This window comes from Acomys minous (assembly GCF_964271855.1).
Source record: "Acomys minous genome assembly, chromosome: 6".
NCBI classification, from domain to species: domain Eukaryota; kingdom Metazoa; phylum Chordata; class Mammalia; order Rodentia; family Muridae; genus Acomys; species Acomys minous.
The window spans coordinates 96,657,994-96,670,918 of NC_140487.1; the positions used below are offsets into that span (position 1 = coordinate 96,657,994).

The window sequence follows — 12,925 nt, forward strand, 5'->3', positions numbered from 1 at the left end:
GTGAATCTTGGACTCAGGGCTTATTCTGAAGTTTAAAGAACATTTTAAAAGAACATACACTTCAGGGGCTCTAAAACTGGCAAAACAAACAAACAAAAACAAAAGCCAGTATCTACCTTAGAACATTTATGCAGAAGTACATTTGGTGGACATCAGGAACCCATCTCCCCAGCTGAGGACAAGGGTGTCCTTGAGGTTGGTGTCTGAGGAGCGTGGGCAGCTATTGCTTCCTTCTCAATGGCCTTTAGGATTTTGCTCACATCAAGTAATTTGTTATTAGTTTTTGTACTAGATTAGAGCAGATCGTTTGCCCTCAAAACTTCTGTGGATGATAATTTTGGTTAAAATGTGTAAACATAGAGCCAGGGAGCAAATAAGTAAAAGGGAAGGGTTCTGAAAACCCAATCGCCAAATAAATGTTAAATCTGATCAGCAAAACAGAAACAGTAGACTACAGCCTTGACTATGTGAAAAATAATTTGCCTGCATAGGTATGTGCACGGGAGACGGGTGCATGGCTCTCCCTGAAGAGAATTATGGGTTATTGCAATCTGTTTTTACCTTTACATGCTTCCTACATTTCAACACAAAGCACATGATAACTTAAAAGCAAGAGGGAAAGTTTCAATATGCAGTGTTAGTGCTGTATGTCAGCCCACTGCCCTGTGCTGCAGGTGGCACTGCCCAGAATGTCACTTTGTCATCTTCCCACATACTCAGCATATAGCTGTTATTATAAAAAAGACAAATTCTAGGAAATGCTTAAAACTAATTTTCTTCTTCTTCTGATTCCATCTCTAGAAAATAAATGTCAGGGCCTTGGGATAACCAAGCCAAAGAAACCCCCTCCAATTACTGTGTTCAGGATTTTCTCAATTACCAGAGTGCCCGTCTTTCTTCGCTTGGGCTCAGAACCTCTACTTCCAAAGGTGGCGCTTTAGACACCAGATCTTCACAGAGGCTTTCACTGGTCATTAAGTTAGCAGTTTTGTCCCCTACGGAGCAGTATTTTAAGTGTTCCAATTCTTGTGAAAGCTTCAAGACCTATAAAGTTAAGTGAGAAAGCAAATTTCTATTTTGCAGACTCTCATGTACAACTGCGGGGGAAAAAAGTATATTGGACCCACCAAATGCTTAGTTCCCGCCTTGTGCTATCTAAACCGGTGCCCTACAGAAAGTTTTATTGCATTTTAGTTAAATGCTTAATCCACATTTATAGTAGTCATTGGGGTATGAAACCCCATGATTTAACCACCAATCAAACAAACAGGTGGTTTGGTCTTTGATGTTGACATCTCAGATTGCTGTGTATGATTCGGTTGTACCTTTAAGCAGGAACAAAGAAACAAACAGCAACAAAACTCCAGTGATCTCTAGGATTTTACGTGATTGCCACACACTCTTGTCCCCAAGGTTTGACTGAACTTCATTGGTTCATAAGAGCGGTCATGATTGCCTCGAGAAAATATGAGAATGCTATGAGTACGTTACAGAAGGGAACTCGCGTCCAGTCTGACCCTATCTGAAAACACTTGAGCTTGTAAAGGGTCCCTGGTGTGGTGGTTTGAGTTAAAATGGCTCCCATAGGCCATAGGGAGTGACACTATTAGGAGGTGTGGCCTTGTCGGAGAGAGAGAGTGTGTGTAGGCTTTGAGGTCTCAGATGCCCAAGCCAGGCCTAGCGGCTCACTGTTTCTTCCTGCTGCCTGTGGATCCAGATGTAGAACTCTCAGCTCCTTCTCCAGCACCATGTCTGCCTGCGCACCGCCGTGCTTCCAACATGCCGACAACGGACTAAACCTCTGAACTGTAAACCAGCCCTGATTGAATGTTTTCCTTCATAAGAGTTGGTTGGTGTGGTCATGGTGTCTCTTCACAGCAACAAAACCCTAACCAAGACACCTGTGACTGCAGTGGGCCCCGAATGTCAGCCTAGCACCCAGTTTATTGTGAGGCCCCTGTTCAGCGTTCAGGCGGAAATGACAATCCATGTATGCGGCCCAGGAAGGCGGTGCATGCAGGTGCTTTGCGAGACACATTGTGTGGGATCTGGCAAAAGACGCGTTTTTGTTTGCTTGCTTTTAGAAGATTCTGTAGACTTCCCACCCTCAAGGGTTACTTGTTTTTTATGTTTTATGGAACCAAAGCATCATCCTTTCAGGAGTAGCAGAACTGAAGTGGGCGCCTCTGCAGTAGCAATAGGTGTTCCAGCCCTGCCAGCCATGTCCCAGGTCTAAAGCTTTGCTATTTTTCATGAAGAAAACTATGCCCACCGGCTCTTCTGGATACAGAGAGTACGGGGAAAGGCCAAGCTTCTATTCGGTCTTAGAGAACACAGTTCAGGCCTATCATCAGCCACATTTAAATACCAAGCTGTGTGCTCCACCCTGTGAGACCTTAGGGTAGGGCAGGAAGAGCACAGGCTGCGATGGGCCTGTCACTTGGCAGTAGTTCAACAGCCCAGGCTCCACCCCCAATCCCTCTGGGCTCTTTGTGTCAATCGAATAGGCTGGCTTACAAGATCACACCTGTTTCCACTACAAATTTCTGTGACATGAGTCTACATGTGACCCAGACCCTCCCCCCCCAAAAATCTGCGATTGGCAAATTCATAAGGCAGAGCCCGCCTTCTAGAGCAGGTGTGCCATTAAGTCTAGACCACTGAGTGTTCTGGAGAGAGGCTTGGGGGTTGGTCAAGATGCAAACGCTCAAAAGAAAAATACGTCATGAACAGTAGTTTGATGGGCAGGAATGCAGAGTCCCAGAGAAGCCATCCAGGAGATGGTTGTCACTGCAAAGGGCAGCACGTTAATTTTACAGACGAGAGACAAAGCGGAAAGCACCTCAACCAAACCAAGGTTGACACAACAGCGGCAGCGTAGCTCAAGACGTGTCAGGAAGGAGACGTCATTTCCATAGGACTCCGGTCCAGAACAAACACCCTGCCTTGGGTAGCTGGGACACACCAGACAAACCCAAACAGAGGGGCATCCCTCCAAGGGATCAGGCCGTAATTCTTTCAAGATCCCTAAACTGGAAATGAAGGCCTAACCCTCAATAAGGTAGTCTGAGGAGGGACCTCAGGAACGAGCTAGGTCACAAGTGTGGAGCTCTCGGGATGACACTGGTGCCCTTTTTAAAGAACCGAATGGGCTGGGAAGACGGCTCAGCATCTCAATCCAATTCGTAGGACCTGAGTTTTGATCCCCAGAACCCAGGTAAAGCCGATGTGACGGGGTGGGGGGTAGGGGGGTAGGGGGATGGGGGCAGGGAAGGGGGAGGGGGAGGTGTGTGGAATTCCAGCATTCCCACAGTGAGGTGAAAGGCAGATACAGGAAGATAGGAAAGGCTTGCAGACCAGCTAGCCTAGCACAGGCAGCAGCAGAAAAACAGTAAACCCTAACTCAAACCAACCGGAAAGCCACCTGAGGTTGCCCTCCACACATGCTGTGGCACGAGGGTGTCCACACTCACGTGCACGAATGCTCGCGTGCGCTCACACAAAAGTTAAAGAGGAGGAGGCGAAGGAGGAGGGGGAGGAAAGAACCTTGAGAAGATGGCCGTCTGCAAACCAGAGATCAGCCTTCACCAAACACGGGGTCTATTGGCACCTTGACCTTGGGACCTCCCAACCTACTGTGAGCAACAGAGCCACGAGCAATAAATCCTTGTCATTTAAACTGCCTAGTCTCTGATATTCTGCTAAAGTTGCCAAACTGGGACTTCTTCAAAACCCTCACGGATAGATTGATAACCGCTTTGGAAAGATTCAAGGGCTTAAAAAGCATTACGTGGTCTTGTATTGTCCCTTAAGACTAGAAATGTGTTGAGTTGTTATTTTCCTCCTCTTCCTCTCCTCCTCCATCGTAAACTCCTTTCTGGATGCTACTTAACGTCTCCTTTCATTCTAACTATACCCAAGACATGTTAGATATTGAACACCCAAGTAATCAAATAGTTCAATCTCACCTTGGCTTCTAATTCAGAGTTCTCTCTCTGTAGCAGCTTATATGCTATTAAGAACTGGTCTCTGCCCTCGGCCCTCGGAAGACTTTGAATTTCCTTATAAAGGCCCAAGAGTTCTGACTTTGATTTTTGGAATTCCTGTTTAAGAAATGAAGATATTTTTATGATCAAAATATGTTTAAATTTAAAATTGGTTTAAGTAATTTTTTAATGTAAAAAAATAAAAATAAGATTTTTTTTTTTAAAGCCAGACAGTGGTGGCACATGCTTTAAATCCCAGCACTCGGTAGGCAGAGGTAGGCGGATCTCTGGGAGTTCAAGGCCAGCCTGGTCTATAAAGTGAGTCCAGGACAGCCAGGGCTGCTACACAGAGAAACTCTGTCTCGGACCCCCGTACCCCCCCCAAAAAGTTTCTTACAAAGGTCTAACACCTCTAAAAAGGATTTTTAAAATGGTCCTAGCACATTATCGGTTTTATTTTTTGTTTTTCAGTTTTGGTGTGTGCTCACTGACTCATGAACCAGCATTTCTCCTCGAACCCTCAGATTATTTGCTTCTACTCCGTGCATATATAGTTACACATTTTTCTCACACTTTCACACAGATCACACAGATATGCAGTGTTTGATGAGTGGATGATGAGGGCGTGGCAGCTTTGATAGGTGGATGATGAGGGCGTGGCAGCTTGCGGCCCCAGGTAGCCAACAGGTCACATGACATACACTGTAGGAGAGGGGGCTCCCGGATGCCTTCTGAAAGGCTTGAAGTCAAATGGAAGGTGAGGCTGGGCTGTAAAAAGGCCTCAAAAGGTAGCGGGTCCCTAAATCCAACCTAAATAAAAGCATAAGGTTGGGGCCCTTGTGAGACGAGAGGAGGCACAGGCCTCACACTTTGTCAAGAGGACACAGAAGGTGGCCAGGACTTCCTAGCCTCCAGGGGTGTAGGGAAGTAGAGTTTCTATTGTTTAAGGCACCTGGCTAATGGTACTGAATTACAGTGCCCCAGGCTAAGTTTTTTGTTGTTGTTGTTGTTGTTGTTGTTTTGTTTTTGCAGGCCAGAAGAGGGCATCAGATCACATTATAGATGGTTGTGAGCCACCATGTGGGTGCTGGGAATTGAACTCAGGACCTTTGGAAGAGCAGTCAGTGTCAGTGCTCTTAACCTCTGAGCCATCTCTCCAGCCCCCTAAGTTATGTTTTTATTGTGTTGTGTGGTCCGTGCATGAGAGCGTAGCACGGTTGTGTGGAGCAGGACATTGGATGCTTTCCACTCTGTTCCTTTGAGACAGGGTCTCTCACTGAATGGGAAGCTTGCTGTTTCTGTAAGGCTGGCCAGTCAGTGAGTTCCCTGGATCCACCTGCCTCCATCCCGCAGTGCTGAGGTTTCAGGCACACCTGACTCTGCATGATGCTGGGGGTTCGAATACAGCTCCTCATACCTGTACGGCAAGGGCTCTTACCCGCTGAACTGTCTCCCCAAGGCCATAGTTTGTTTGAAAATAGAAAACAAGTAATCACATGGAATCCCTAAATTAGATGAAGAGGAAGAAAACACCACCTGAATGTGGTACCTCACTATCCACTTTCAAGGCTTCCTGAATAGTAACAAAGGCAGACATCAGCTGCTGTCTCTTCTCTCTGTCTTCTGAAAAGTCACTCTCCAGTACTTTAATATTTTCTTGGCTCATTTTCGATATCTGTAAAATCCATTTTGCATAGTTCACTTTGCGAATTATTATACAACAGCACTGTCACACGCAAAATCAAATGACAATAACCTTTGGCTTGATGGTAAAGTCACGGGTGGGATAGGAAAACCTAGGAAAACCGGCTCATCGGACACAGCTTTCTCCCCAAGACGGTAGATATAACTGCTACACATACTGAGCCTTGTCCTGCCCTACAGCATAGCCACCACAGCAGGCATGATGTGTGGTTTTGAAGACGTCTTATGAATGCTAATAATGCACTAAATATATTTATACTTTATTACTTATGTGGGAGGAGGGAGGGAGAACACACACATCACAGTGTGTGTGTGTGTGTGTGTGTGTGTGTGTGTGTAGAGGACAGTGCATAGGAGTCAGTTTTCTCCTTCCACCATATGGGTCCCAGAAGTTGAACTCAGGTTGTCAGGCCTGTCAGCAAGCCCCTTCACCCTCAAAGACAGTGGTTATCAACCTGTGGGGCGACCCCTTTGGGGGGTCAAACAACTCTTTCGCAGGGGTCACCTAAGACCATCCTGCATATCAGATATCTACATTCCAATTAGTAACGGTAGCAAAATTTACAGTTATGAAGTAGCAATGAAAATATTTTTTATTTTTATTTTGTTTGGTTTATTTTATTTTATTTTATTGAGACAGGGTTTCTCTGTGTAGCCTTGGCTGTCCCGGACTTGCTTTGTAGACCAGGCTGGCCTCAAACTCACAGCGATCTGCCTGTCTCTGCCTCCCGAGTGCTGAAAATATTTTTATAGTTTCGGGGGAGGGTCACCACAACGTGAGGAACTGTATTAAAGGGTCACCGCATTAGGAGGGTTTGAGAACCACAGCTCTCAGCCATTTCCCCAGGCCCGAAATGTAAGACATTGACGGAATCTTCCCAAACGAAATGCTGATGACAACTGGGCTAATGACGGTAATGGCTGCCATTCATTGTGGGTCTATCATGCACCAGACATCACGATGGAAGGTCACACATGAATCTATGTAACTATCATCACACACATACACACATACACACACACACACACACACACACACACACACACACACACACCAGGAGACAAGTGAGCGTCAGGTGTGATGCCGTTTTCCACGGTCATGCAGTTATGGCTGACTTTCAAGTCCAGATCTCACGAGTGCTTACTTTAAGCCCAGTGTATACAGCCACACCCATGGACGCTTATGCTGTGTGTAAAACCGACTAGGGAGTCTGCCTAAAATCACAGTGTGCCTTAGGGAGAGCAGAGCCAGAACAGCCTTAAACCACTCCGTGGAAAGAACTGGCTGCCGAGGGCAAACGCGCCTGGCAGGGCAGGGCCATGCTGCCAACGTTTTATCACCAGTGGTGAAGAGCTGTCATTTCTTTATTCTTAGCCTCAGTTTCCCCAGTGGTGTCTGGATATTATATATGTATATTATAGATATATAGCTCAGAGACAATGCACCATATTGCTCTACACTCTTATACTTGTAAATGAATCAATAAGCTTTATCCTCCCTGTGGCTTCCGCAAGCCCCACTGCCTTCTCCACGGGCGCTTTCTGGAAACTTCTCGTCACAATGAGCTGGAGAAGGACCACTCCCGGAGGGGTGCTTGCTCCCTTCGCCTGTTTCCAGTGTTCTGCACACTCATCAGGAAATATAACCGGAGAATTCTCTCTTCAAGCTGGATGTGGAGGTCAAAGCAGGCGGGTTAGTGGCTCAAGGGTCGCCTTGGCTGCAGACTGAGTTTGTTGCCAGCCTGGTTCTACGAAGCCTGTCTCAAAGCAAAGTATCATCCTTAATGTTCATTCCTTTTTTTTTCTTTTCATTCTTTCTCTTTCTTTCTTTCTTTCTTTCTTTCTTTCTTTCTTTTTTTCCGAGACAGGGTTTCTCTGTGTAGCCTTGTCTGTCCTGGACTCACTTTGTAAACCAGGCTGGCCTCGAACTCACAGCAATCCACCTGCCTCTGCCTCCCGAGTGCTGGGATTAAAGTTATGCGCCACCACACCTGGCTCTTTTTCCTTAAAAAAAAAAAAAAAAGATTTATTTATGCCAGGTGGTGATGGTGCACACCTTTAATCCCAGCACTCAGGAGGCAGAGGCAGGCGGATCACTGCAAGTTCGAGGCCAGCCTGGTCTACAAAGCTACTCCAGGACAGTCAAGGCTAGGCAGAGAAACCCTGTCTCAAAAAAAAAAAAAAAAAGATTTATTTATTATATATACAATGTTCTGCCTGCATATATGCCTACATGCCAGAAGAGGGCACCAGATCACATTATAGATGATTGTGAGCCACAGTGTGGTTGCTGGGAATTGAACTCAGGTCCTCTGGAAGAGCAGCCGGTGCTCTTAACCTCTGAGCCATCTCTCCAGCCCCCAATGTTCATTTCTTACCTCATTAAAATCTTGCACTTTAATTGGCTCTTGGTCTTTCATACTGGTAACTCTTCAGTCTTCCTACGTTACTGATAACTCGGGCTCTAAGATGGAAATCTCAACCCAAATAAATCACCAGTTAAAATACATACAAGTGTTACTAAAACGTCTCAAAAATAAGCTACACTTGTTTAATTTTAAAACTTATTACAAGACATATGTGGACACACTTGTGCTATGGTACACATGTGGAAGTCAGAGGACAAGTTTTGTGGGGTCTGTTTTCTCCTTCTGCTTTTATGCGGCTCTAGAGATTCAGGTCTCTAGGCTGGTACAGCAAGCACCTTCAATCACTGATCCACCTTGCCAGCCTCCCAAATAGGCTACGTTTTATTGTTGTTTCATGTGTATCAGTGTTGCCTCACCTATGTCTATGCATCACATGAATGCAATGCCCACGGCTGCCAGAAGAGGGCATAAGATCGCCTGGAACCTGAATTACAGACGGTTGTGAGCTGCTGTGGAAGTGCTGGGAATCGAACCTGGATCATCTATAAGGGGAGTAAACACTGCTGAGCTGTCTCTCCAGCCCCAAGCGACGCATCTTAGGTATCTTTTTCTGAGACAAACCCCAAGAAATGCCTCCCAGCAAGTTTTGCCTTCTTTCTTGGGTTAGACCAACTGTTCTTTGTTGCAGTTCATTTTAACTATGGGCTGACTTATTATGGGTTGGGGCTTTTGCTGTTTGGCTTAAGGGAACAAACATGAGAGAAAAGCTAGAGCATCCTGTCGCACTAACCACGTTACTGCTTACAGTCCTTATGTTCAGGCCCAGAAAAAACAAGAATAGCAATCCCAAACTGGCAAGTTAGAAAGGAGGGCTGCTATTTTTAAAATGGATGCCAAGACTCAGGGTTGTGGGCTAGAATTCCTCCTGACAGTAGCTTACAGCATGGCCTGAGGATTTGAGGAAGGATTTATTTATTTATTTTCCCTCATCATTATCAACATCTGCCAAGTGAATAATTTTTCTATGTCCACACAAGACTCTCTGATACATCCAACACTCAAGGCAGGAGTTCCTTGGTCCCACTTGCACTTTAATTTAAAGCAGGAGAGACACCTTAACCCTTAAAACTAAGGACACTATATATTTTCCTTGTGTTTTCTTACTATAAGAATGTTGTGAGTTCGAGGCCAGCCTGGTCTACAAAGTGAGTCCAGGACAGCCAAGGCTACACAGAGAAACCCTGTCTCGAAAAAAACAACAACAAAAAACCAAACCAAACCAAAACAAAAACCAATGTCAGTGCTCGCTTTGGCAGCACATGCACTAAAATTAGAACAATACAGAGAAGATTAGCATGGCCCCTGTGCTATGCTAATGACACACAAATTCATGAAGCGTTCCATATTTTTTTTCAGAACAAAAGAATCAGACACTGACACTGGATCAGACCTGACAGGATTCATTCCTTTCAGCATGCTGAACACTGACATCCTATATCCTTCGTGTTCCAGCACCAAGTGCTTCAGCTGCTGTCTGTGCCTCATCAGAACAAGACAGCTCCCAGGACGCTTTCAAAGAAAGGCTCCAATCCCAATTGGCCCAGCATTTCAGAGTGTCCTATACGGGACTCTAATTAAGCCTGGAATTTCTCAACATTTAGAAACTGGATCAAGAATGCTATTCCTAGCTTGCTTAATCGTTTCCCACAATTTTATTTGGACCTCTCCAAAGGTATTATTTGCCCCAAATCAGCTGGAGGAACCTCAACAGAATGACACCCCATTTTCCTTAATGGGGGTTGTGTAGGTTTTTGGTTGCTTTCTTGGGTGATAGATATTTATTTTCATTGGGAGTTGGTTATAAGTTATTATTGGTCTTATTTGGAGAGAAAACAAGATTGGACTCAGGGATGTCTCTCCTTTCCTTTATCTTTCATTCTTAGGTTTGGAGATAGGGGTTGAAAGAAAGAAGGGGGAGCCGGGCGAGGTGGCACAGGCCTTTAATCCCAGCACTCTGGAGGAAGAGGCAGGTGGATCTTTGAGTTTGAGGCCAGCCTGGTCTACAAAGTGAGTCCAGGATAGCCAGGGCTGTTACACAGAGAAACCTCATCTTGAAAAACCAAAAAATAAAAATAAAAATAAAAATAAAAAAAAGAAAGAAAAGAAAAGAAAAAGAAAGAAAGAAGGGGGACTGTAGAAATATATAGGGATGATTGGACAAAAAAGTAGATTAGTGAATCTACTCCTCAATTTAATACCTTAATTGTTACTCACAAGGTTATTTTTAATTTACTGGTATAGAATTGTGAATAGAGAGGCAAAATAAATTTGATTTTAGATACATTGGTATAGAATTCAAATTTAAGATTATTCTTCACACATTATATATATATATATATATTTTCTACTCTAATATGCAGTATTGTACCCATATAACTCAATTATAATACAAAGTTTACTTCCAATATTTTGAAAGTGCTATTGCAGGCTGCTTGGGATAAGTAAGTTATACAAGTTGGTTGTTAGTTGATCAAATAGTGGTCATCTCAATTACTAGTCTATTTTTATCACAAGAATATACATCCTAGGTTTAACAGATAGATATGATTCTATAGCTATATAAGGTAAAAGAGATAAGGTCTTCAAAAACCTCAGAGTCCTACAGAATATGGCATTTAAAGATTTTTTTTAATTAAAAAATATTTTTTGGTTTTTCAAGACCGGGTTTCTCTGTGTAGTCTTGGCTGTCCTGGACTCACTTTGTAGACCAGGCTGGCCTCAAACTCACAGCGATCCACCTGCCTCTGCCTCTGCCTCTGCCTCCCGAGTGCTGGGATTAAAGGAGTGTACCACCATGCCTGGCTTAAAGATGTTTTTATTATTTTAAAGATACATTTACAATGAGACAGGTTAACTCCTGGCAACACCTAGCCTACCTCAAAGAAGATGATGAGCATCAAAGAACCTCCTTATGAAGATGGCTTCAAATGTGGAAAGCAAGCCACTGAGAAAAATGTCCTCATTTCTACCACAAACAGAATTCTACCTAAAAATGGGCAATATTGGATGCAGGCAGTGTCAATAGCCGAATTCTACCAAGACAGGGTAAGCAAGTCCTCAATAGTTCCTGCCTCACAACTATGTCTGTCAGATATATTGGGCCAGAAGGCTGAAGATGATGCTCCAGTGTTATAGAGAATTTTGGGTGACTGTTTAAGCAGCAAACTGTCTCTGTCATCTTCTCATTTTAGAAGCAGCTAACCTCTGGGAGTTGTGGCTCATGCCTTTAATCCCAGCACTTAGGAGGAAGAGCAGGGGGATTGCTGTGAGTTCCAGCTAACCTGCACTCTCTGTATACTCAGGTAATTAATTTTTATTCCTTCTCAAGTCTCTGATGGGGCTGAAGACCAGATAGTTTAGTTTCACAATTAAGCTTAGTTGTTTAGGGGTTAAGATGTTTTTAGGTCTAGATAGATGTTTGATACTGATGAGATATGATAGATATTGACTTACATTTAGAGTTTTAGACATACCAAGATGGGAAACATGTTTTCTTCAAGACTGCCAAATACAAATAGCCAAAACGCTCTATGAATGTAACATTTATATAATTCCTGATTGTTTTGTGGTTCTTCTTGCTGTAGGTAGTTTATTATATATTATATGTGTAATAATATAAATGGATATGTAAAAATTTATTTAATAAAAAAACAACGAATGTCATCCTGAGCTGGGCATGGTGGTACAGGCCTTTAATCCCAGCACTCAGGAGGCAGAGGCAGGTGGATATCTGTGAGTTGGAGGCCAGCCTAGTCTACAGAGTGAGCTCCAGGTCAGCCAGGACTACACAGAGAAGCTCTGTCTCAAAAAAGAAAAAACAAAACAAACAAGAACAAACCCAACCCAAACAAACAAAAAATTATAAGGAAAAAAAAAAGAGCGTGGTGGCGCATGCCTTTAATCCCAGCAGCAGAGGTAGGCAGATCTCTGTGAGCTCGAGGCCAGCCTGGTCTACAAAGCCAGCCAAGGCTACACAGAGACACCCTGTCTTGAAAAAAAAAAGTCATAGGGGGATGAGAGCTCCCCATCCAGACCAAGCTGGCTTTGAACTCAGAGACATCTGCTTGCCAGAATTAAACATGTGTGCCATGATAAATGGCTATTTTTAAGATAGATTTTTTAAATGTTTAAGACAGTGTTTTCAAATAATATATTTAAAAACTAAAAAAGTGTGTTGGACATGGTGGCGCACGCCTTTAATCCCAGCACTCAGGAGGCAGAGGCAGGTGGGTCTCTATGAGTCTGAGGCCAGCCTGGTCTACAAAGCAGGTCCCTAAGAGAAACCCTGTCTCGAAAAACAAAAACAAAGAACTGAGAAAATAATTTATAATTTATTACTTAAGTCTGTAACCAACTGATTCACACAGCTTGCTTTATATTTGAAAAATAATATATTTGAAGGCATTTGGATATATTTTATAAACGTGTGTGTAAATGTTGCCATAACTTACAGTGCATTGGATACAGTTATGCATCTAGGCAATTTACATACTTCATGACCAAAGTTTGAAGCTGGAAATGGACGTGGGTCAGGGGTTCAGAGCTCTCTGGTGGCTACAGGACCTCACCTCACCTGTCAGTCTGCAGCAAATAAAGAGAGAAGCCAGTGGTGTTGCAGGTTGCCTCCTTCACAAGGACCAGCTGCCAAGGACTTTGAGAAACAGTTTAACGGCTCAGAACGTGGCCTTGTCAACATTCTGTCTGGGAGGTGGAGACCACCCAACGCTCTGGTTTTCACTGTGCCTCCTGGACACAGAGTGACGAGCCAATCTCACTGTCGTCACCTCTCTCAGTCACAGTCACAGT

At 44.0% G+C, this 12,925-nt stretch overlaps 1 protein-coding gene across 6 annotated transcripts in view; it reads right to left on the reverse strand.

Annotated features, from left to right (window-relative positions):
* Nucleotides 1-12,925, reverse strand: part of CCDC30 (coiled-coil domain containing 30) — a 79,335-nt gene that overhangs the window by 39,568 nt on the left and 26,842 nt on the right. For 2 of the 6 annotated variants that reach the window (XM_084787403.1, XM_084787402.1), the window contains exons 6-8: nucleotides 5,536-5,661; nucleotides 3,969-4,103; nucleotides 881-1,044 (exon numbers count right to left, since the gene is read on the reverse strand). The exons of 1 other annotated variant lie outside the window; for it this stretch is intronic. In XM_084787403.1, the coding sequence (XP_084643529.1) occupies nucleotides 881-1,044; nucleotides 3,969-4,103; nucleotides 5,536-5,661 (425 nt within the window). Of the gene's footprint in view, nucleotides 1-880; nucleotides 1,045-3,968; nucleotides 4,104-5,535; nucleotides 5,662-8,068; nucleotides 8,168-12,692; nucleotides 12,804-12,925 lie in introns of those variants that run through there. 3 more of the 6 variants (XM_084787404.1, XM_084787407.1, XM_084787406.1) reach the window with 3 other exon arrangements.